General features: G+C 37.6%; 2 protein-coding genes across 8 annotated transcripts in view; one reads left to right on the top strand and one right to left on the bottom strand.

The window, feature by feature from the left end:
• LOC128248348 (uncharacterized) overlaps positions 1 to 27456 on the top strand; it is a 143115-nt gene that overhangs the window by 46469 nt on the left and 69190 nt on the right. Inside the window, exon 2 of one of the 2 annotated variants that reach the window (XM_052969403.2) lies at positions 6022 to 7127. The exons of the other annotated variant lie outside the window; for it this stretch is intronic. Coding sequence (XP_052825363.1) covers positions 6022 to 6142 — 121 coding nt within the window. The 3' untranslated portion in view covers positions 6143 to 7127. Of the gene's footprint in view, positions 1 to 6021; positions 7128 to 27456 lie in introns of those variants that run through there. 2 annotated transcript variants of the gene reach the window in all.
• Positions 1 to 27456, bottom strand: part of LOC106874846 (neuronal membrane glycoprotein M6-a) — a 664201-nt gene that overhangs the window by 573825 nt on the left and 62920 nt on the right. The gene's annotated exons all lie outside the window — the stretch shown is intronic.

Below are 27456 nucleotides of genomic sequence, written 5' to 3'. Positions count from 1 at the left end.
AGAGAGAGAGAGAGAGAGAGAGAGAGAGAGAGAGAGAGAGAGAGAGAGAGAGAGAGAGAGAGAGAGAGAGGTTGGGATAAAATTTAAGCATCTATATTTGGCTAACTCTGCCCTGTTGCCCATACATCATTGGCCTGTCAGAAAATGAAAATGAAGCTCAATCGATACAGTAACTATATATACCCACACATACACATATATGGATATTTGTACGCGTGTATATCTCTTGTATATCCAAGTATCTATCCAGATACAGAAATAGCAGGATACACAATTATCTTCCCATACACACGTATACGCATTATGCATTGTGCGTGTGCGTGTGTGAATGTAATTAGTTATGTGTGAATGTCTATACTCTTTATTTTCAAAATCCACTAATTGAGTAGTTTTAAGATCAAGAGACATTTCACAGACGTCTATAATTACCCATCATCCACACGAACAAACCATAATATCTAAGTAGCTACCCGGCCTGTTAGAAACTGCAGTTAAATCTCATTAGAATCACACCCTGCAGACTTCAAAACAAAGCGTAAGATACATTGGATAATGCAGTCGTAGACATCACTAAAATAGCGCAGGCGTGGCTGTGTGGTAAGAAGCTTGCATCCCAACCACATGGTTCTGGGTTCAGTGCCACTGCATGTCTCCTTGGGCAAGTGTCTTATATAGCCTCGGGTCGACCAAAGCCCTGGGGGGATCTGATCGAAGAAAACTGAAAGAACCCCGCCGTATAACTGTGTGTGTGTGTATGTGTGTGTTTGTCCCCCACCACCGTTTGACACCTGGTGTTGGTTTGCTTACATCCCCGTAAGTCAGCTGTTCGGCAAAAGGACCGATAGAGTAAGTACTAGGCTTAAAAAATTTTAATCCTGGGGTACTAAAAAAAACCCTTTTTAGATTGACTAAAAAAATCTTTCAAGGTGGTGCACCAGCATAGCTGCAGTCAAATGACTGAAGCAAGTAAAAGATAAAAGGAAAGATGGTCGTGGCTAGAGTGTCTTTGATCATCGTAGGTCAGAAAGGGACACATGTGTGGACACCTTGGTTAATAAATTTCAGGATAGACTACATTCGAAAAAAAAAAAAAACAAGAAAAACGGAAAAGAAAAATGACGGGATGATATCGTATTATATCTGAGACGTCTTACACAGTAGGTCTCCTCAATCAGAATCTAGAACAATAACAATACATCTCTTACTTGTAATGCTAACCCACTTTAATGTGTTCTTCATTTATTGTGTAAATAACTATAACGTACCCTTGGAGTTCACATGTATGCGTACGTCTTTTACTATCACTATTAATTCAAAAGTACATTGGACAGTTATTCAATTGATCTGAAACCAAAGTGAAACAAGTGTAGGACTAACAACAACAACAACTACTACTACTACTACTACTACTACTACTGCTGCTGCTGCTGCCGCTGCTGCTGCAAGAGCAACAGCAATAACTGTACTTGTGGTATTGATAAATCTTAGTTTGGCAACATGACATGGCAAACAGAATATATGGATATAGGCGTATCTAGGTGTATGTATGATAAATAAATATAAATATATCGATGTTTACTCGAAAGCCGTCATTTAACTTTTCTTCCATCATGTTAAAGCAATTAAACTTGCTACTACTACTACTACAAGATTCTGGTATATCCTCCTATCCTATTTTCTCGAAAAAATACAAAGATTGGCAGTTCTACGCGCATGCGTACACGCACGCACGCATGCACACACACACACACACACACACACACACAAAGGCGGTGAGCTGGCAGAAACGTTAGCACACCGGGCGGAATGCTTAGCGGTATTTCGTCTGCCGCTACGTTCTGAGTTCAAATACAGCCGGGGTCGATTAAATAAGTACCAGTTACGCACTAGGGTCGATATAATCGACTTAATCCGTTTGTCTGTCCTTGTTTGTCCCCTCTGTGTGTAGCCCCTTGTGGGTAGTACAGAAATAACACATACACACACACACACATATATATAATATATAAGCAGAAAACGTAATTACTATTGTAAACTTTATAAAACGCACACGTGTTTCAGTAAACCGATCGACCTTATTATGCAATGCAATTGACCAGATTGCGCAATAACAGTCGACTCACTTCCCCGGCATTCTCTTCGAAAAATACAAAGCTTAGTGAGATGCATGCGCTAATATATTCTAGCTCTGCAAATTATGTCCAGTGCCACTGGTATGGCAGACTAGAAGGTGAAAGAGTGTGAAGTAGTTGGATGGTGTTAATAAAAGATAGATAGATGATGGGTGAGAGGAGGGTAGTGATGGCTACGCTTCCTTTCCTTATATATTTGCTGAACGACAAGGTAGATGTGTCTGTGTACGACTATGTGTCTGTGCACACGCGTGGATGCATCGGAGCACGTCTGTGCGTATGTATGTGAAAGACTGACTGTACGAGTGGGTCCAGAGTAGATCACACACGCGTGGGAAGATGTGTGTGCGTGGATATGTGTAGGGAATGTGCGATAGATAGTCTGCTGCTGCACTGGAATAACAAATCTGCTTATAAACCTATTATCTCAGGCAAACATCTTCCGAAGCAGAAGATATTTCAACCTCCCGGTAATGTTGTAAAACATGAATGTAAATCTAAATAATAGAAAGCCTGGCTGTGAGTGTAATAAGAATGTAAACAGATTTTTCTAAGCTACTGAAGAGAGCCTCCTGTCAGGTGGTTTCACAGTTTGTTGATAGTTCCTTAGAGAAGGCGTACCAAACACCCTTGCACAATCAATAGCATAAAGAAACTTGTGTAAAGCAGTCCTAGATTTGGCTAGCACATTAGTGGATAGCCTAATTTAAATATTTGTCTTCGATGACTCCTCATTAATTAAACAGTGTCTATTTAATGAACTACATAGCGTAAATCAGAAGAGCTGGAATAAATGTAAGTATTAACAAAGCTTGCTGTGGGTATAAGTGTATATACACACACTCTTTCTATACTACTGATGGACAGAGAAAACTGAGGAGTTATGATTGCCTTATATAGCAGCTGCCCTACGCTATTGATCGGGGAAAGAAACCGAGTACTTCTCCTTTGAAAAACGGTTAATATATCATGAGTCGGGCTGTCACGAGACTCCATATTTTTTTTTTTCTTTTCTCGCACATAAATATAATAGAGTGTGTATACACTCTTATTACAACCACAGTGAGGCTTTCTAATGCTTCAGTATGAAAGAGGGGGGCTGCAGATTCACTACACAGTCTAAGTGTATTACTATTATCTAATGTACGCATGTATACTTATTTCCAACTTCTCCCTGTCCCTCTCATGAGTGGTGGGATGAGAGAAATTTATTGTGCGTATGTGTGCGTTAATGTGTGCGTTAATGTGTGTGCTAAAAATAAAACGAAAGTAAATAAATATGGATTTTTTATATATATAAATGGAAGGATTATCAGATGAAAGCAAAGAGTGAGTATATTTATAACGAAGGTCCGATTAACGACAGATTAACATAATCGAATCAACCTTGCAGCAAAATAATTTTTGTCCGGAAATAAATTTTAAAACTTTATACTTTGTGAATGGTGGGAAGTATGTTAGAAATTAGGTTAGAATGTTATACAGGTCATTGGTGGAGAAAGAGAGAGTGGGGGGGGGGGAATAAGAGTGACAGAAAAAGAGACAGAGAGGAAGACAGAAAAAGTTGGCGAGAAAGAAAAATGGAACGAAAGAGAAAGATAGTGAACGGTCAGATTACAGCTTACACACACACATGTATATGTATAAAAAGAAAAGGGAAATATTTAAGTGTGTTCTTAAATTTCACAATTGCAAACGAAATTATAAAATCACAACATTACTGAAAACTGAAAGTAGAGTCATGAAATAACAAAATTGATGTAACTAGACACTTCTTGGACTCCTTCCTTCCGAGAATGGTCATTTGCGCCTGAAATATAAGCATTTTTGCGAAGGTTTCCTTTATTTTCCTTTTCTGCTTCCTTACTACAATGCTTCAAGCGAACTACAACGCTCTTATACACATGAATGTAATGTATGTATGCATGGTTTTAAACTAACAATAATCACGCCTCGACTAGGGTACTGACTAAGGTTGACAGTGTCTTCAAAGTTTTGGCTTCGTGACCACTTGTAAAAATTTGTATTCTATTAAAGAATATTGGATAATATATATATAACTTCACATGAAAACAAACATTAATATAATTGTATGTATGTATGTATGTATGTATGTATGTATGTATGTAAGAGAGAGTGAGAAAGGGAGTGAGAGAGAGAGGTAGGCTTCCAAAGTACACCAAGCGGATGCACTGGAATTCGTCAGCAGTGATGTTTCTGGTTCCTTCAGCGGGTTTCAAGACTGTCATCATGAGATTCCCTCACCCTGTTGACACAGCTGATGTTGATGAAGATGCAGCTTGCATCCGAGGATATGTATGTATGTATGTATGTATGTATGTATGTATGTATGTATGTATATGTGTATACATATATATATGTATGTATGTATGTATATATACATAAGTACACTTAACTATATATAAATGTGCAAACCCCATCAGTTTTTCAGTCAAGTTTCCTGAAGATCCTTTATACTTACAAGAGTCTAATTCGACCATAATGATATAATATAATATAAATAATATAATATATGAATATGCATGTTTACAGACAGACAGACAGACAGACAGACAGACAGACAGACAGACAGACAGACAGACAGACAGACAGACAGACAGACAGACAGACAGACAGACAGATAGATAGATAGATAGATAGATAGATAGATAGATAGATAGACAGACAGATATACGACAGGCTTCTCTCAGTTTCCGTCTACCAAAACCACTCACACGGCTTTGGTCGGTCCGAAGCTATAGTAGAAGATACTGGCTAAAGGTGTCACTCATAGATATACACGTAAGTATACACGTGCGTATATATGTATGTATGTATGTACACACATATTCAAATGTCTTCTTAAATTTCAGAAACAAAATCATGTCACAAAAATGACTGAATACTGAAGGTAGAGTCGTTACTTCTAGTGTTATTGAAACGACTGTTACCAAAGTGTTTCGCCATCATACACTTTCCAAACGGGAAGGAAATGTGAGCGAGTGAGAAAGAAAGAAAGAAAGAAAGAAAGAAAGGGGTGAGAGCGAGACTGAGCACAGGTGAGAAAGTAAAGGGGAGTGAGAGAGATCGGAGAGAGAGAATGAGGAAAAAATAAAGAAAGAGAACAAGTAGCAGAACACCTGTTCATCGCACGCTATGAAGTCCTTTCGCAAGGTGAAATTAGATAGATAGAAGTGCCACACTCACACTGTTTCTTCTAGTTCTTCAGTGAAGTGTTTATATATATATATATATATATATATATATAGTTTCAAAGTTTCACATAGAACTAAATCCCGATAAAGACAGCGACTATCAGATCTTAGCGCTTTTCGTCAAACTCTCATATCATTTAAAGCCCCGTAATTAGACAATTTCCTCTCAAGAGGTTTATGTAACGCTGCCTGAAGTTAGCGCTGAAACACTTAAAAGATATCTAGACGCATTTTTTCTCCAGCATAGCAGATCAGCTACCTGTAAAATGTTACAACCAGCGTAGAAGAGCCCCCTTACCAATTCGGCATGCCACGAGTTAGGGGTATCACGTATAGTACATTGATATACAAAAGAATGAAGAAATGAATACATCAGATACACACAGAGACGACACTAAATACACAGCACGTTCAACTATGTATGCAATGCTCCATCACTGAGTACAATGTACTTGCTAAAACAAACTGAAGAGTACATATATATTATATATATATATATATATATATATATATATATATATATATATATATATATTACAGTGAGAGAGTGAGAGAAAGAGAGATGTAAGAAAAGGTAAGCAAATAAATAGATAGCCAGGCAGGCAGGCAGGCAGGCAGACAGATATGGTTACATAAGTTATTCTGCAGTAAATGATATATTCTTTCTATTCTAGGTACAAGGCTCGAAATTTTGGGGAAGGGGGCCAGTCGATTACACCGTCCCCAGTATGCAACTGGTACTTAATTTATCGACCCGAAAGGATGAAAGGCAAATTCGACCTCGGCGGAATTTGAACTCAGAACATAAGACAGACGAAATACCGTTAAGCATTTCGCCCGGCGTGCTAACGTTTCTGCCAGCTCGCCGCTTTACAGTAAATGATATATTGGACAGAAATGGTTTGGTAAGAAAAACTGCGATTATTTTGCGAACGACACATGATATACTAAAACTAATATGAACAAACAGTTTCTCTGTGTTTGTTTTGTATCTCTCATTCCTTCCCTTGTTCTTTTTCCCTTTCCTCCTCTTTCTCGTTTGTGAAACCATACTGTGTAACAGATGGTAAAGCTAGGAGCTTCAAAATTACACTTGTTGAGTAGTAACATTACTGAACAAAAGGAAACATTTGTATAACAAATACACGGGCATAAATATATATAAACATACACACACACACACACGTGCTATTTCTGTTTTGCTGCTAGAACTATCAACGTTCCAGCATGCAACTAATAAATGCATGTTGCAAGCAAGCACAACCGGAAGCAGTAAGGTAACTTGTTATTTCAGTACCGGAAGTTGACTACATTCCATTAAATAGCAAGTTGCAATGTAATTATCATATTCAAATGATTTGGCTTTGAAATAGCTACTTGATTTATTTGGAAATACACATTTCAGAGTTCAAATCCTTGCCGTTATCTACTGAAATAATAGCAGTAGGTTTTTTTTTTAATACTGTAGTGACAGCTTATAGCAGACGACTGTTATATGTTCAATGCCCGGAGTTTTATCCACGCATGCGCAGGGACTAGTTCCGGAAGGAATGCAGGAAGAGTCTCAGCTTTGGCGCCTTTTCTCAGTCTCTTCGTTGACTGATCTCCGTCGAGCCAAGACGTCCAACAGAGCTCTCTCACATGTCAGCACCAGAGCTTCACAAATAACCACGGAAATCATTCAGAAGGCGTCTCAGTAACCGAGGGCGACGAGCTACCGAATTCCCTCCAAGCGTGAACTGAATTCCACTGTAAATAAATATTGTTATGTTGTTCAGAATCTGCGTTCCGTTGTTTCTTCTAGAAATTTAATGTACGGAAGCGGTGTACACCTAATGGAGTATAACCACTTCCCTACAATACCATCAAGTACTGAGGTCGGAATAATGCCCTAAGACACCCAGATGTGCTACTAACTTTTATAAATATAATCTAAGGCTTTAGAAAATCCATATTAATGTTTGAGCGTCTTGAAAAATATATCATTCATAATATATTTATGCACAGATGGGGTTAATGAAAGGAAATCAGCAATAGTTTTCAGAATCATTTTCCTAAATTTTTAACAGTTTCTAATATTCCATGCAAAGTGTACCGGTAATTTTATACTTGATCTCCAGTGTGCCACGAATTCAAACAGATTGAGAAACAATGTTCTATATGAAAATAGTAGTAGTTGGTCCCCAGGCACTTTTGAGAATCATAGTTTCAATTATATATTATGAGGAGCAGCAGCTGTCACTTTCTGACCGAGTTTACTTTCCTTACCTGCGGCGTAGCAACCACCAGGATTCACAGAAGCGTGGAAGTTTCTAAGCAGTCGCTCGACCTGCTAAAGATAACATTCAAGTCCCCCTCCATCTGCAACCCAATCTTAAAAATAACTAAAAGCCTACTGGAATATCTACTCATAAAAAAAAAATGGAATGGTCCCAGTTGGAAAGTTTTTGGTCATAGATCGGGGCGATTAGCGATGATCATAGTGCTAAATAACAACAAAGGACATAGAGAAATAGAGTGATCAGTGAAGTGTGTACAATAAACACAGGCTGAAACACTTTACAACAGGAAATTAATTAAAGCATATCGCTGACTATCACGATCGACCTGCTAGAAATAACAGCCAAAGCTCTCTTAAACGAAATCCTGCCGTCTTAAAAAGACACGTAGGATAACGCGGGCCTGGGTACCTTACACATAGAAAAAAGATGGAATGACTACGACCGGAATACTTCTGATTATAGTTCTACTAAATCGAGTTAAACTGGTGGTAAATAGCAAGAACAAGCACATGTTCGAATGCGCAGTGTCATCCTCAACTAGACGAAGATAGGGCAAATCTGGAATTATGTATCATTCATTTGGCGAACTATTTCCGGCTGCTCTATCTAGGCTGACGGGCGAAACGACACAATACCGTATTTTCCGGCATACAAGTCGAACTTTCCAGACCAAAATTTACAGCCAGAAAAAGTAGGTCTACTTATACACCAAAGCAACTTTACAGGACCAAAAATTCGGTGAAATGCAACAAGATTTGGAAAGATAGTAACGATGTTTGAATGTTTACACTCTGTACTATTATTCGAATTAGATGGAAATAGCGACAAGTAACTATTGCTTAGTCCAACGTCGGTTTTGCTTGAGCAGAATAATATCAGATGCGCTGGAAATATGATTGTTCAGTTTGTTTTCTTTTTGTTTAATGTCTTCCATCTAAGACTATTATATATGGCATTCGTCCGTTGTTAACGATGATAGCGTGTACTTTGAGGGAAACTTGTCTTTTATTTGTAGGAAACATTATATAAGTCTCCGTCATTTGCTCAATGCGAAAATAGCTTTCTCTTCGGCTAATAAATGGCTATATAAACCATAAGGGAAATAAATAGCTATATAAACGATAAAGCAAATAAATGGATATTTATATATAAAACGGAAGGCAAATAGGCAGACAGTGATAGTCCTGGTCCAGAACATCAAACTATTTATATAACAAATAGTAAACTAAAACAAACAAACTTTTCAAATAGACATTATCGAATATCTTATCCTTTAGTGTATATATATATATATATATATATATATATATAAGCAATGTTCGAGTATTGTCATATATATATATATATATATATATATATATATGACAATACTCGAACATTGCTAATGGCTTTCCCAATAAATAATGAAAAGGCTACACTGACATCCACACACGTGTGTATCTGTTCAATAATGTGCGAATGGGCAAGCACTGGCGTGTATGTGTGAGATGTAGAGAGAAAGAGAATGCATGCGAGGTTGCAGTTTAGCGATTTAAAATAACAACTATTGATTTCTCCTTTCAGAACTCGAATAAAATACTTTGCTAATGTAGTCGCTGAAAATTATATCTCACAACTTCAGCTCATAAACGTTATGGCCGACGAAAATTGTTAATTTATTTCTTGATCAACGAAATTGTTTAAAGGAATTCTTCTCAAATTTACGGAATAAGATGAAAACACTAAAATTATTCTTAAGATGTTTAGTGGCTATAAACCAATTCAACATCTTTTGTTTATTTATTTTAATAGCACATGCATATACACACACACATATATATAAATATATATACAGACGGACATAAATACATATAGATATACATAAACACATACGTAAATATATATATATATATATACCTACATGATATATATATATATATATATATATATATATATATATCGTAATGTATGAATTGTAAAATATTAAAAAATACATTTTTAATGAGGTAAACATTATCTGATATAGAACTCAGTATGTTGGGTAGAGTGGCTATCTATAATTATTATGTGAAACGTTGACAGTCTACTTTGAGTTTCGCCTCTGGCTATTTGGGAACAGGCCAAAGGTGAAGTTCAGAGAAGACTGTCAGCTTTTTATATAATATAATACGCAATAGTATCCATATATATATTTTTTTTAATCAAAATTCCACCTCAGAAATTATTGGTTAAACCTAGTACGTGATTTTAAATGTTTGCTCAAGACACCACTAAAAGTGACCAAATTCGGAGCGTGCTTATCAAACGAACTTCTTAGGCACGCATGAACAAATAGGCCTGCATCCTGATAAAGCAAACTTAATTGATGTATTTTGAAAGTTTTCCTTGTAAAACACACAAATTGACAATTTTTACTGACGAATCAAACAGAAAATTTTATGTAATATTTTTTTTAAATTCAATTTCTAATTTTAAATTTCTGAATAATGATTATTTTCAGCTACTAAAAGATCATATTGCATCCCACCTTCCTACGATTTGACTCTACGTTACTTACCCACAACAAATACAATGGTTTAGTAGAGACTTGGTATCACATTCTGACCTCACGAGTCACGAGATTTATTTCCATTGTGATATTAACCAATTTAAAGGCGGTGAACTGGTAGAATCGTTAGCACACCGGACAAAAATGCTTAACAACATTTAGTCCGGCTTTACGTTCTGAGTTCAAATTCTGCTGAGGTCAACTTTGCCTTTCATCCTCTCACTATAAGTACCAGTTGAACACTGGGGTCGATGTAATCAACTTATCCCTCACGGAAATTACTGGCCTTGTGCCAAAATTTGAAATCGAAAGCGGTGAGCTGATAACAAGCTGGACAGTGAGCATTTCTTCCGATTTTACATTCCAAATCAACTTTTCATTTCATCCTTTCTAGGTCAATAAAGTAAAGCACCGTTTGAGCATGGGGGTCGATAAAATCAACTATCCCCCTCCCACACAAATGCTCGAAAGTAGAAAAGATATTAACCAATTTATTTGAGTATTTTCTTTTTAACATGAAGAAATAATTTCTCGTTGGCTGCAGTGCAACGGCCATATTACTTCGGATTGGCAGAATCTATACAGGACGAGCGAAACATATTTACGTGCTGAGTTCAAATTCCTGAGAGGTTAACTTAACCTTTATTCCTTTTGGGAGCGAGATCGATAAAATATAATGCTAGTTAAAGTACAAATAAAGCACCAATAAGTCGGGGTCGGTTCGACTCCATGATTAATGCAAATTTTAGGTCCTTCACCAATGTTAAAAATCAATATTACACTTGAAATTTCTCATCGGAAAAGATTCAATAACATCATGTTATAAAATTAAAAATGGAATTTCAATATTAAAATAGTAAAGACTGGTGATTCAGCGAGGAAGTGAAAGGCGGATGATTAAATACCAGATTTCCTAAGTTAAAATATCGTTGGGATCGACTTCATCCGAGCTTCATAAATTATTTCCTGGCAAATACAGGAGCATGGGACAATATGCAATTAAATGTTCACCATTCTAAAAAAAAGAATTAGCCATATTTTTAGTTGAAAGAAATCAATATGAATGCATTTCGTTGAAATCAATTCATTTTCTTTATAGCTCAAATACTCTTGTGGAAGGCATGACTAACACACATCCTCTTATCCTTCATCTAAAATGTTATGACCTCGTATATAAGAAATTATTGAAGTGAATAGAACAAGAAATGGGAAATAAATGCCAGGCGATAAAATGAACGATATATCACACAGTATTTATATCCCAACTTATTGAAATGTCTGTCATTTCTATTGCGTTTTGTTTATTACATACATACTTTCAAACTATAAATTGTATAATTTATGGCAAGTGTTAAAGTCGTGTTAATTGACTCTAGTACTTCTGTAGTACATTATTTTATCGACCTTGTAAGGATGAAAGTTAAAGTCAACCTCGACGGCATATGACGCCAGAAGGTAGAGTGACGTAACTTACAGGATTTACTAGTGTGTAAATCGCATCCCTAATTTAATATTAGATCTTGGCACAATTTTTTTTTTTTTTGATTTTCAGTTTTAGCTTGGCTCTGTGTATAAGTCGCATCCCAGGTTTTCAGTTAAAATCTAACATAAAATAATGCGGCTTATACATGAGTAAATACGATAATATCGGTTTCAAATTTTGGCACAAGACCAGCAGGTTTGGGGGAGAGTTAAGCCGATTACATCGATCCCAGCACTTAGCTGCTACTTATTTTATCGACCTCGGAAGAATTTGAACCCAAAACGTGAAGACGGACGAAATGACGCTACGTTAATTTTCCTGGCGTGCTAACGCTTCTGCTAGCTCGCCGCCTTAGTAAATATGGTAATATCGCATGGCATATTATACATCACTAAACAGATTCTGCCTATCCTCATCATTATGTCCGCAGCTCTAATGGTTCCTCCAATCCATTGTCATCATATGACATGTTGACCCTCACTATGACGATTCTTTTTTTAAAAAATGCAAGAACCAAATACACAGCATGAAACGATGGAGACAAAGGGCGAGAGAGAGAGAGGAAGAGAGAGAGAGAGAGAAAGAGAGAGAGAGAGAGAGAGAAAGAGAGAGAGCGAGAGAGATAGAGAGAGAGACAGACAGACAGACAGACAGACAGTGACAATGAGAGAAAGACAAGCAGTTTGCGAGACTGAGATAGAGTTAGGAGAACAGTCTGTCTTTGTGTAATGTCCGCTATATTAGATCATTCTTTGAAAGATAAATCATAGTGGTTCGAAAACAGAGGAGAACCCCAAAATTGATTAAAAGAAATATTGATTTGTAATAAAAGAACCAAGGTACATATTTTGGGTGGGTTGAGAGTAGACATGAGTATTGTTGATTTTTTAAAATATTTCTGTTCCTGACTGATATTTTATCAACAACCTGAAGGTGAAGTTGGCTTCGATAGGATTTGAACTCAGAACCTAAAATGACATAACGAAATTCTATAAAGCATTTTGTGTGTTACTCTACCATTTTTTGCCAATTCTTGACGATGATGGAAGAAGAAGAAGAAAAAGAAGAAAAAGAAGAAGAAGAAGAAGAAGAAGAAAGAAGAAAAAGCCTACAGTATTTTTGATGAAAATAAATTTTATAGACAGTTGCTACGCCAGAAAGTACAGTTACTGTTAGATCTTAATTATAGATTCGATTGCGTATATGTAATTATTGGTGCCTTCTGCGTAAGCTACTAAACATTTAGATGGTAGTAACCTTGAAAAGTTTACATTCCCGAGCAGAGAAATAAGACACTAATTCCATGTTGTGCTAATTCAGTGATTTATTACATGGACACAAACTGAGACATTCTTGGAGAGAGGATCTGCTGATTAACTTAACCAGGCCTGAACACTTCCAACAGAGTAAATTTCGCGAAAAACTCACAAGGTTCCCGAAGCGGTTGTTTAAAACTGAGTGATAGATTTATTACGCAAGCAAAAAGCAAGAAGAAATACAAGGCGTATCAAGTTCGCCCAAACAACAGCCCGAGATTGGTACTTTTCTTATCGACACCGGAAGAGTGAAAGGGAATGTTAGCTTCGGCATAATTTGAACAGAGCGCAAATAATCTATAAAAAAAAACCCTCAACAAATATCGCGAGGTTTTCTACCCACCGCTCTAAAGTCTCTGCCAATTCACCCTTTATGAATCTGGAGCAGTATTTCTTTATTTTTTTTCCGTGTGTTCCCTATCATTTCACCAGTTCACCAGCTAATTATTACTCCACAAAATATAACCATGTACACAATTATGTAACTCCGCCAGGGCCGGTCCCAAGCCCAGCTGCAAAGGGAGGGGGGTTGGGCGTCAGACCAGCGACCTGACCCCGTAAAAAAACCTCAGCGCTACAGAAACGGCAAGAACAAACCAACATGTTCAAACTGACCGCGAAGGAGGCAACCACCTTACTATGACGGTGTTAGATCACAGCCGTCAGGATATCCAACACCCATCATGGAATGAAGCCGAAATCGCCGCGGCCAACCGACCTCGTTGGAGAAGCCTTGTCGCTCAGTGCGTCACACGGCGCAGGAGGACCTAAGACTAAGATACAACTATGCATTACATAATATTTACAGTCCCACCTTATATTAATTTATCATAAGCAACCTTTAATTCAACATTAAAGGAAATATATCTAACAAAAACCATGTCAATAATGTTAAAGAATTATTTAATCCAATGGTTATCAACCGGGATCCATATGACACTTAAGGGTCCATATGGCCCTTAAAGGTCCATATAAGAATGTTAAAATTTATGTGCAATAAATCGGTTAAACTTCTATAATACTTAAATATTTCAATTTTTTATACAATTCCTAATAATATTTAATTATAAAAATACATGATTTTTTTTTAACATCGAATAGCTATGGGGCGGGGGACCAGTAGAGTAAAATATGAATCAAAGGGGTCCTTAAGCAAAAAATGGTTGAAAACCACATTTAACCTAAAAACTATTTTCTCAGATTTTCGGGTTAAAACATGCAAATCCAAGGAATGGAAAGTTGAACTCAACGTATGTAGGATTTGAACTTAAAATATAGAATGATGAAATTAAATATCGCAATGCGATTTTGGATTTTTTTTTTTTTTTTTTTTCCCCAGTGGTTTTGGTGTAACCTGTGTGAAAAACATCGTGTAAAATGATTGGATAACACAGAACAAACTATTATTAGTTATTTATTTAATTTCAAAGCTCAAATCCTGTCGTCGTCGACTTTGCCTTTCAACCTTTCGGGGTCGATAAATTATGTACCAGTACTGAGGTCAATCTAATCGACTGGACCCCTCTCCGAAAATTTCGGGCTTTGTGCCTAGAGAAGAAAAGAATATAAAGTACCAGTCAAATACGGCAGTCATTATAATCGATTCCAGCAGTTTTCAGCAATGTTTGTAGCTAAAAAAAAATTTCGTGCTAAACTGTCAATTGAATAGTAATATACCGGTGAACCACTCTGAAACTATACTCAGAATTAAGTTGCTTATTATATTTACGTTACTTATAATATTGAACTGGATATAATTGATTGTGCCCTTCTCCAAAATTTCTGGCCTTTTGCCAATCTAAGAAATCAGTTTCATTTAATTTAATGTTACATTTGTAATATGATAGATAAACTTGGATCATTTTAGTAAGTAACTTAATTCTAAGTAAAGTTTCAGGGTGGCTCACATACGTATTATTCTCAATTGACACTTTTGCACGGAATTTGTTTTTAGGTATACAACTTGCCGAAAACCGTTAATCACAACGACAAGTTGTATGGGGAAACAACAAAAGCCCTCCACTCATCTTGTAAACACACGAGTTGCGTTTTGATGGTTGTGATTACTTCAAAATTGCAGTATTTACAAAAATCTCGCGTACCACAATCTTGAGAAATACTACAGTTTGTTTCTATTTTACAAATTTATCCAAAGCCACAGTGAAAAAAGATGAGTTATAAGGATGTACGAGTAAATCCTATTTAGTTATCTCGTTAATAAATATTGTTGTTGTTGGCACTCCGTCGCTTACGACGTCGAGGGTTCCAGTTGATCCGATCAACGGAACAGCCTGCTCGTGAAATTAACGTGCAAGTGGCTGAGAACTCCACAGACACATGTACCCTTAACGTAGTTCTCGGGGATATTCAGCGTGACACAGTGTGACAAGGCTGGCCCTTTGAATTACAGGCACAACAAAAACAGGAAGTAAGAGTGAGAGAAAGTTGTAGTGAAAGAGTACAGCAGGGTTCGCTACCATCCCCTGCCGGAGCCTCGTAGAGCCTTAGGTGTTTTCGCTCAATAAACACTCACAACGCCGGGTCTGGGAATCGAAACCGCGATCCTATGACCGCGAGTCCGCTGCCCTAACCACTGAGCCATTGCGCCTCCACTTAATAAATATAGGAGAGTACCAAAAAATTTCACTGACATTTAGTGGAAAGAAGATGGAGTGAAGGCTGGTATTTGTTTGTGTAGAGGTGTTTTATGCGACGTACTTATCGATTCTGTCAATTCTTCGTCTCCTGCTACTTCATTATGAAACCGGGACAGCGAAAATGCGCAAATAATTCTTTTTCTCTTCAGAAGATCAACATATCAATTAATTTGTAATTTAAACATCCATGAGAAAGTATTGTGTCTTAGAGTGGAATATTACAAAATTATGACTGTGTTAGCATCAGCTCTCTCTTTCGCTCGGCATCAGCTATCATCGTTATTGACAACGAATATGATGATGGTGATTGTAGTGGTTAATGAGGATTGATGATAATTTGAAAATATAGGTTTAAAATAATTGTAAAAAAAAATAAACCAAAATGATTGATTGGAAAAAGTTTTATTGCTTAATAAGTTTATTAAAATAGATTAATGTCTGGAGGAGCGCGACTTCTACTACTGCTACTACTACTCTCACCACCACTATTACTTAGAGGTACTTGTATTAAGATTAGGTATGGCAAGGGCACCTGAATTAAGATATAACAGTTAACAAAACAAAAACAAAAATACAAGTTTCAACCTGGAGAGCTTTTGTGTACATTCTATTCATAACGTATTTCGACACTTAATTTTTTTGTTGACATTACTACATAATTATTTACATTTGACGGATATTTGTCCTCATCTTGTTTGTTGTTAACACAACGCGTCGGCTGATATACCCTCCAGCCTTCTTCAGGTGCCTTGGGGAAATTTCGAACCTAGGTTCTCATTCCTAGGGTATTTTTCGATGTTATTATTGTTCAGGTCACTGCTTGGAATCGAACTCGGAATTTGGGGGTTAGTAGCCCACGCTCTTAAGCAATACGCCATATGCACGGGCATATGGCGTATTGGTTAAGAGCCCCAAGATTCCGAGTTCGATTCCAATCAGTGACCTGAACAATAATAATAATAACGTCGAAAAATACCTTAGGAATGAGAACCCAGGTTCGAAATTTCCCCAAGGCACCTGAAGAAGGCTGGAGGGTATATCAGCCGAAACGTTGTGTTAGCAACAAGCAAGATAAGGACAAATATCCGTCGAATGTAAATAATGTAAATAATTCCTCATTTCTTAAATATAGAACTATAGTGCTACATAATGTTGTCCTAGAATTGCTTAAACATGAATGGTAAGCAAGACTATTTTCAACAAAATAAAGCGAAACAAGCAAATGCGCACTCGCAATATTTGGCATTACGGGGGTCAATAGAATAAAATGTCAATCGAGTACTGTGGATGATATAATCGACCAGCCGTTTCCCCCCCCGATTTCAGATCTTGTGCTAATGTTAGAAGCAATTATATCGATATAGGATATACAAATTGAGAAAATAGAAACGAAAAGGATCTAATGAGATTGTCTCTTTCCGAAAAGATCGTCGTTTCAAAAGTGATGCGCGTATAAAGAATTAGGGTTTCAAAACTCCAAGATATCATCATAATGAAAAGGAATTTAACACTTAATGCCATGAAGATTATATAGTGAGAAAGAAAAGCATTGGCTTGTAATGTTTTTAGACACAATACTTTTATTTTCAAGAGAAATTCTAATCTTTTTGAGTAAAACCTGCTCCCTGGGGGCATATTTGTCATAGCGCATATATCTTTGTCTAAATGGCAATTGCGTAGAAGCTGTCAGGCGGGTCGTATATGTAATTATTTAAAAGCACTATCTTGTAACAATCTGTATCACGCCGATTCTGCTGAGAATTATGTCTGTAATTCTCGGCAGAGAATTAGCCGCTAATTCAACGAGTAGGGGATTCAGCCGGGAAACTTATTTACTTTTTTTACAATTTTGTTTGTTACTTTGTCTGGAGAAATAACCTGAAATTGTTTTGTAATGTTATTCAGGAACAATAAGTTCTGTAAGGTTATAGGCCGGAGACGATGAGAAGAGATGCTATGCAAGTTACAAGTTCATAACGCTTTTTCTTCGAAACCAACACCTGTACTATACACGTACATGCAGTCAATCAGACACAGTTAGGATGATCATACTTAATGTAATCAAGGAACAAACTATAGTTACTTAATGGTATTTATGGCATTAGTTCAACGGCTAATATTATCCTAATTTGACTTTTGCAAGTGCGAATGAGAACGGACACACTCGTCTTATTTTTACTTCGTCAGTGAAATGTAGCCTTCTCTATATTTGCTAAATTATTCAGACATTCGTCATATGCAATGTTTCCCATGGTAATGGGAGTTATAAAGAGTGAACAGAGAGGAGGCAAATTACAATGGTTTAATGAATTATCATATTTAAGGTGGTTTTAAATTTGGTGAGAAAGGATTATATGGACCAAACTTGATTTTATTTGCTCGAAAGAGCGGGGAGAGAGCAAAATTTTCGCTCGTATTTAGTGAGAAACTTGGTATTTGCAGGTTTAAAAACCAATGGATTAACATACACAGTTCGATGTCAGATATTATCTTTAAAACTGTAAAATGTGTGCTAGCATATTTATGTAGCTAACGAAGAAATTTTAATTAATTAAAATCACATAAGTAATGATGAGAATAATCAATCTAATCTTAAAAATTCTAATTAAGAAACAAAGGGGAGACAACCCTGAAATCTAAATTAAGATAATTCAAATATAGATCACAGTAGGAGGAGAGTCTGATGTGTGGTAATGTAAAAGCAACCCCGGACATGTTTTGGTCTTACTAAGGCTCATCAGCCAAACAGTTTAACTGTATTGTTAGATCTTAAAGCTACTATAGAAAAATATATAGGATTTTACTGAATGAACGCTGAGCGGTGCCATAAATACTCAGAGGCGTCCACTGCATGAAACACAGACAGTGAAGTGAGCGCTAACATATTTAATGTAGTGAATCAAGAAACTTTAACTCTGTGTGTGTTTGTGTGTGTGTGTGTGTGTGTGTGTGTGTGTGTGTGTGTGTGTGTGTGTGTGTGTGTGCGCGCACACTCACTAGATCACTAGAAAGACAGAACCAGCTGTGACTATCACGTGTTTACTTTCAGCAACAATAAAAGCTAAGATGTCAGTCGTCGAAAGGTTACTAGACAGACAATAAGTAAACTGTGTGTGTGTTTATGTGTGCGCACGTGTGTCTGTCTGTTCGTGTTTGATGGAGGATTGATTAATCTAGGGTAGACATTAAATTATTATTGGAGCTAAAAAGAAACAACTGTACGAGCAAACGAGAGCTCGATTTATTAGAAGCAACAGTTAATTACCTTAACACAAGAAGGATGCACTGGATAACGTGGATATAGATGTCCACCGCGTTATGAGTTGAAATAAAAGAAAACTAGAAGGCTGCCTGGCCGGCCAGCCATGCCTGAAGGCATTTATCCACAGGTATGCGGCAATCATAACTAGAAACAATCATCAACAACACAACAATTATTAGGTTGTTTGGGTTGCTTCCTATCCACAAGGTTCCGGGTTCAGCCCCACTGCACGGCACCTCTGGCAAGTGCCTTCTACGGTCGCCTCGGGCCTACCAAAGCCTTGTGAATGGACTTGGTAGACATAAACTTAAAGAAGCCTGTTGTGTGTGCGTGTGTGTGTCTATTTGTCCACACTCACCGTTTGACAACCAGAGTTGCTGTGTTTACAGCCCGTAATTCAGCAGTTAGGCAAAAAGAGGTCGATAGAATAAATATCAGGGTTGAAAAAAAAACAAAAAAAAAAACGGAGGAAATTTTGGGATCAATTTGTGTGACTAAAATTCTTTAGGGCAGTGTCCCAGCATGACCGCAGTCTAATGACTGGAACAATGAAAACGTAAAAGATAATTATTATAAGAACAATCGCAATTTTAACATCAATAACAACAACTACAAAAAGTACGATAAATTAGAAGTTCAGTCATCGTTACAGATTAGAGAAGCAGTCATCCGTTGAAGTTACACACGCTGTGAAGCGTAAACCTCCTCATGATGCCTATTTATTAGTGAATGCAGTGAGATACCAAGAAGAAATAGTAAGGTTCCTTTTACCATTCACACAACACAACTGAAATACTTCGATTAGACAGAGACAGGGGGACAGACAGGCAGACGGACGGACAGACAGACGGACAAGCAGGCAGACGGATAGAGAGTGCCATCTGCGACTGTGACAACTGCTACGATTTCAGTAGCAATAGAGTGTGCAATATTTTAGGTGTCGTAAGGCGGCGAGTTGGCAGAAACGTTAGCACGCGGGGCGAAATGCTTAGCGGTATTTCATCTGTCTTTATGTTCTGAGTTCAAATTTCGCCGAGGTCGACTTTGCCTTTCATCCTTTCGGAGGTTGATAAATTAAGTACCAGTTGCGTACTGGCGTTGATCTAATCGACTGGCCCCCTCCCCGCAAAATTTCGGGCCTTGTGCTTGGAGTAGAAAAAAATATTTTAGTTATCATACAAGCAAAGACACATGTATAGGCACACATATAAGAACACGTACACACACAATTACATACATACGTACATACATTCAGATACGTACATTCAAACATACAGAGTCACACAAGCAAATACAAACACTCGAATACATATATACAAGCACCACATCTTTCTATCACAAAGAAACATGAGATGTCATTGTTCACTGCCAGTGGGACATTCTCTGTTCCGGGTGATTTACGGGTGAATCGATTCGGAGAAGTGGGAAAACATTGTCACAGTTTCTCTCGAGGTCAGCCCCTGATCATCTGGGCGGTTTCTTCATATTTATTTGATTATTTTATTTCATTTTACGTTTTTCTCACGCAGGCTGCAGAAAACTGAGAAGTTACACTTTACACACAAACACAAGAAGGGTAGGATTTTCACAGCTGGACACCTTTGATTATAGCTTTGTCCATCAGGTTTGTCCTGGGGCCTCTCAATAATAATCCTTTCTACGATAGGTACAAGGCCTGAAATTTTGGGAGAAAAGGGTGATCGATTACATCGACCCACCGTGTTCAACTTGTACTTAGTTTATCGATCTGGAGAGGATGAAAAGTAAAGTCGACCTTGGTGAAATTTGAACTCTGGTCGTAAAGACGGACGAAATGCCGCTAAACATTTCGTCCAGCGTGCTAACGATGCCAGCAGCTCACTGCTACACAATAATAATGGTTTCAAATTTTGGAACAAAACCAGCAAGTTTGGGGGAGAGGTTAAGTCGATCAAATCGACCCCAGTGTTCAACTAGTACTTATTTTATCGACCCCAAAAGGACGAAAGGCAAAACCGACCTCGGCAGAATTTAAACTCAGAACATAAAGGCAGACGAAATGTCTCTAAGCATTTTCCCGGCGTGGTAACGACGCTCTCGATTCGCCGCTACACAATACGGTAACAACAACATCACCATAAATTACACTTCATTCCACACACCTTCACATAACACAACATAGGTGCAGGAGTGGCTTTGTGGTAAGTAGCTTGCTTACCAGCCACAGGGTTCCGGGTTCAGTCCCACTGCGTGGCACCTTGGGCAAGTGTCTTCTACTATAGCCTCGGGCCGACCAAAGCCTTGTGAGTGGATTTGGTAGACGGAAACTGAAAGAAGCCCGTCGTATATATGTATGTATATATATATACCGTTGACTGAACACTATTCAATTTTTTTTCTCCGTGTTTTTCTCCTTGTCTCCGTATTCTTTCTGTTGAAGAGCGTAGCTCGAAACGTCAAAGACTTTCCGTATTCCCGAGCGTCATACTAATATATACTTTTGTTATTTACACCACCTGTCCTCGTCTGTTGTTATTATTTGTATATTCTCCCATATATATGTATGTATATATATATATATATATATATATATATGTGTGTGTGTGTTTGTATGTCTGTGTTTGTCCCCCCACCATCGCTTGACAACCGATGCTGGTGTGTTTACGTCCCCGTAACTTATCGGTTCGGCAAAAAGAGACCGATAGAATAAGTACTACGCTTACAAAGAATAAGTCCTGGGGTCGATTTTCTCGACTAAAGATGGTGATCCAGTATGGCCGCAGTCAAATGACTGAAACAAGTAAAAGAGTAAAAGAGTATGCCATCCATCCTCACCATCATCACGTACTGCACAACTTTTTCACCAGATATCACACAACATGACAGGCAATGCTACACAGCAACATCAGCACATGCAACACAACTACAGCATCAGCACATACCACACAACAACAGCATATACCACACAACATCACCACAACACACAAAATACCACACAATACAACAAGCACTACGATGTCACCACATCACAAGTCACTATACCACACTCCACAACACGCAGCATACCAACACTCACTACATACCAAACCACAAAGTGACTAAATCCCTTAATACATCATACCATACACCTGTAGAGTGGAGGCGCAATGGCCCAGTGGTTGGTGCAGCGGACTCGCAGTCGGAGGATCGCGTTTCGATTCCCAGATCGGGCGTTGTGTGTGTTTATTGAGCGAAAACACCTAAAGCTCCACGAGTCTCCAGCAGGGAGTGGTGGTGACCCCTGTTGTACTCTTTCGTCCCAACTTTTTCTCACTCTTTCTTCCTGTTTCTTGAGTAACGCTGCGATGGACTGGCGTCCCGTCCAGCTGGGGGGAACACATACGCCATAGAAACCGGGAAACCGGGCCCATGAGCCTGGCTACGCTTTAAAAAAGGGCGCATAAAAAAAAATATACACCTGTGGCGCATCCCCCCCCCCACACCCACACAACGATACTTGTAGTTTAATACATTCCTAGTGACTATTTTCATTGAATGTCCTACTCTCCCAGAAAACCGAACCCTGATTTTAACAACCAAGTCCCTAACGATATTTGTTCTGCACCGAGTTACCAATACATCTTTGTTACTTTTGCTGTCACTTTCTGACGGAAACCTGTAACTAATGACGCTATTGTTTACCCGTTGAGATAAATAAACAAATAAAATGAGGGATCACAATGGGGTCTTTCCGTCTGCATAAAGAAGCAACCAATTATCCCTCAAGTCACTTCTTAAATGAAGAAAGGACATTAGATAATGTACTCTTACAGGATCCTTTAAAAAGGCGGGGTAGACAGCTAGAATGCTCGATCAAGACTGACTAAGGGCCCAACAACAAGAAAACCTTTGTGGGAATCTCTAGCGCACAAATTAATTCCCTCCTTTCAGTTACTTTCCATTTATCACTCAATGAATTAGTCTATCACTTGCTCCCCCCCTCTCTCTCTCTCTCTCTCTCTCTCTCTCTCCGTCTCTCCCTATTACTTTCCATCTATCACTATGAATTACAGTCAACGACTTGCGCTATCTCTCTCTATATATATCTATCTATCTATCTATCTATCTATCTATCTCTCCCCTTCTGTATGTATGTATGTCATACTTTCTAAACTGAAAGAAACTGGACACAGCTATTATTTAGCTAAGAATGTGGAAAGAGAGAGAGAAGAGAAGAGGGGGGGGGGAGGAAGAGCGTTCACACCAATTAACACCCAAGACAGTCTTTTGTCAAACTAACAACATAAACCACAACTACAGCTAACCAACCATCTGACCGACCAGCCAACCGACCCACTAACCAAACAAACAAACAAACAAGGCATGCAGACAGACAGCCGACCTGTCTACCTTTCCTGTCTGTCAGTCACCATGTTCTCCAGTCTTATACCGCTTTCATGACAGGCTAGTCAGCCATTTAGACGATTGTCTGTCAAAGAGTCATCCAGACCTTGCGACATCCATCCCCGATGAACGCCTGCCAAGGAGCTTCAATCTTCTAGAAATAACAGCTAAATTTCACGCAAACACCATAACTCTGCCTTTAACCCTTTGTCTGTTCTGTCATATGTGACAGGCAATGAAGGCGCGTGGCTAAGCGGTTAGGAGTATTCAAGCTCATGATCGTAAGGTCGTGAGTTCGATTCCAGATGGTTCGTCGTGTCCTTGAGCAACGCGCTTTATTTCACATTGCTCCAGTCCACTATGCTAGCAAAACTGAGTTGTACCTGTAATTCAAAGGACTAGCATTGTCACATTCTGTGTCACACTGAATATCCCCGAGAACCACGTGAAGGGTACACGTGTCTGTGAAATGCTCTGCTACTTGCACGTTAATTTCACGGGCAGGCTGTTCCGTTGATCGGATCAACTAGAACCCTCGTCGTCGTAACCGACGCAGGACATATTTCCCATATTGCCATCATGTAGTATACATACTGGTGATTGTTTTCAACCATCAGAGTGACTTAGGACTTATGACAGGAAAACATTATATTACTCAGAACATACGAAACAAGAGATAACTAAATATTTGAAAACAAGCATGGACGTTTAGGACAAACTTGTGAATATGTTTCGGACAGGCAACATGTGAAATAAAGGACATATTAAATAATGTAGTCCAAATAATATATATATATATATATATATATATATATATATATATATATATATATATATATATATATATATATATATATATATATATATATATATATATATTAGACAACGTAGAAGGTCATAGCTGTAACGTTTTATGGTCACACATGGTTCTAGACATAAATAATTCAGTGATGGGCCACTATGTAGTGACTCAAATCGCTAGAAATAGCAGCCAGATATCGCTTAACCCTTTTGATAGCAAACAACCCGAGACCCCACTTCGTTCTATGATAGAGTTTCCAATTTTAAAGTGATTTAAATAAAAAACCTTCCATCAAAATGACCTGTTAATTTATGTTCCAAAATTAATTGAAACAAAGATAGTATATATCAACAGAAATATGGTAACATCCAGGGCCGGTATTTCGAAATGCGAAGCTCAGAGAAATGTCAGTGGAGCCCTCTACTATACAAAAGCTGAAGATTGATGTTTTGTATAGTACGCTAGTCCCAGCCAAAAAGTGTTGAGGGCTCTAGGTTCCACCATTAGCCACAATGATATACTAAAATTTCACCATAGCGTCTTTCTCTCGAGTGTATGCCCAGGGCCCAATCTGAACTTGACTAATTGGCTTAAAACCGGCCCTGGCAACATTTATATTCTACCATAGCTAAATATCTCTCAAACAGTTAAATGCGGAAATAATTATTGGTATACATATGAAAGTATAATGTAGGTAGAGAAGTTGAAGGTTTTGGAGCAGTTGTCCATAAAATTCTTTCTCACATTATATTGAAACCTACAGATCAGCTGATCTTTATAACTGCGCATAATTATTGTTTTTTTTGTTTGTTTTTTGTTTTTGTTTTTTTACTGTCCCACACAATTACATCAGTCTTGTTCTGTTTGCACACGGCATGAGTTATGATGAAAATTTTCCACAAATATTCCTTGTGTTGAAACATACATGTATTCAACAACGGAAGTATTTTATATATACATACATGCGCACACGCACAGACATTTCCCAGACCAGTCTTTCGTCATTGTGTATTGTTTTAGCAACACCATCATGCCACATTTGAAGGTATTACTTTAATGACATTTCTGGGCAGCAGCTGCTAATCAGATTTATAATATCTTCTACAGTATGTTTACTTAACTGACATATTCACTTGCATCTTGGGAGTTTAAGGGCTTTATTGTTTCTTTAGTTTATTAGGCATTTTTCTAGTTATATTCTGCTTTTAGATTTCAAAACCATCGAACTGTCGAAATATGACGTCATGTAACACTCAGGAGTCACACAGAGACTATACATACATCCAACCAATGTAAGTATCATTCCCAACTTAACGAGAAACATATTCATACATCATCTTCTCTCTCTCTCTCTCTTTCTGCAGTGTAACTCCTTTCTCATCCAGGTTTTTATACTCTCAATGAATGTTTCCGGAAGTGTGCACTTCTTGAAGATTTCACTTCCGATCTGTAGGATGTTGTTCTCTTCACTTTTCAGTAGTATATAAACTTATTGCTGTTGTTTAGCAGATGCTGTATGTATGGTATCATAAGGCACTCAAAGACCGGACCAATCTTTAACCTTTTTCCATCTGAGATGGATCCTGTCATTATCACTAATTCTATGAAATTAGTTGACCAGGTTTTTGAAAGCTTTTTAATGACACTAACTAGGCCAGCAGATACTTTTGTCACGAGCAGAAACTTTTGCGGATTTATTATTAAATAATAAAGATAATGAATAATAATTAATAAAATGAAGAAATTATTATTATTATTGATAATAATAATAATAATAATAATAATAATAATAATAATAATAATAATAATAATAATAATAATAATAATAATAATAATAAAAAGGAGGAGGAGGAGGTGAGCTGGCAGAATCGTTAGTACACCGGACAAAATGCTTAGCGGCATTTCGTCTGTCCTTACATTCTGAGTTCAAATTCCACCGAGATCGACTTTGCCTTTCATCCTTTCGGGGTCGATAAATTAAATACCAGTTAAACACTGGGGTCGATGCAATTGACTAGTCCCCTCTCCCAAAATTTCAGGATTTGTGCTTTTAGTAGAAAGGATTATTTTTTTTCTCATCATCAAACTTCAGACGGCTCAATTTTACCAAAAAAGTCTGGCTCTTCATTAGGATCCCTTCTTCTCCAAAGCCTGCCCATTAGTTTCTATACTACTGGACTCGTAATGGAAATTGGTTTACATAATACTCAGGCAAACAATGGATGTATAGTTTTCTACCAAATCAATGTTTTCATACTTGGTTACAAAATTTGATATGCGAAATTAGTTTTCTAATATTAGAAAACTAATTTCGCATATCAATCATGCCTGTTATTCTTCTTTTAAGTAGTCGCATCTTTGACTTTCTGTAGAATATGAGCAAGCAACTATTGTCTTTCAGGTACCTTCCCATTATGCAGTCGTCCTATATAGATTTGATGAAAGTTTTAACACTTTGCTTGTCTTGTGTATCACATATGATATACAGAATATATTTTCCTGGAGTCCACGCGTCATATGCGATACATATTCCCATTTTTTTTTTCAACCACCAGAGCAACTTGGAGACTTAGTAAAGCTTGTTATTACTCAGAACATATGAAACAAAGGCAAACTAAAAGTCTAAAAACAGGCAAGGCCCTTTAGGACAAAATTGTGAAGTTGCTTTGGAGAAGCAGAGTTAAATCGATTGTGTAGGTTTTACATTCCAGATCTTAGTCCAAAAGGATTTAAGATATTCATGAGAAGGAACACATTTACAAAGATATCGTCTTTCTTTATCATACAAGAGACCCTTGCGAGTTAGAAGCTAATTTGTGGTTAATATTGGATCGCTGAAGTAGTCCCACCCCGACCCCACCCTGCTAAACGCACTCACAACTAAGTTTTTACCCAACGTCTTGATTCATGTGTTTGAAGTGTAAAATCCCTAGTATACATTTTAAGCCCACATTTTAACTGATGTGCTGTTAACTTATCAACCTTACACCTTTATAATGGTATTTACATGTCTGATTTTGCGGCGCACTTGATATTTTCTTATAGTTTTATTATCCACCTGGATTCCTTACATTGAGTTATTTCGTAACCACGTATCTCCTAGGTATTCTTTCAGAATGATGGTAGTCGTATGCAAGCTGGTATTGATAGTCCAGTCTGTACTATTACATAGTTTCATATGGTTTCCAAATATATCATCAATAACCATTGTGTATATATGTTAACAGTATTGTATGTCTGTGTGGATAAGAAAACAGTATGCAGTTATGTACGTTGAATTAGCTTGTGTGTGTGTGTGTGTGTGTGTGTGTGTGTGTGTGTGTGTGTGTGTGTGTGTGTGTGTTTTAATTTTATATACTTCGAACGGGATGTTTCGGTTAGATTTGAAAGCATTTACTAAGTAGTGTAAACGATTGCA

This window comes from Octopus bimaculoides, chromosome 7 (assembly GCF_046866305.1).
Source record: "Octopus bimaculoides isolate indiv1 chromosome 7, ASM4686630v1, whole genome shotgun sequence".
In the NCBI taxonomy this organism is placed as follows: Eukaryota; Metazoa; Mollusca; class Cephalopoda; order Octopoda; family Octopodidae; genus Octopus; species Octopus bimaculoides.
This window is presented reverse-complemented; position numbering and strand designations above follow the sequence as displayed.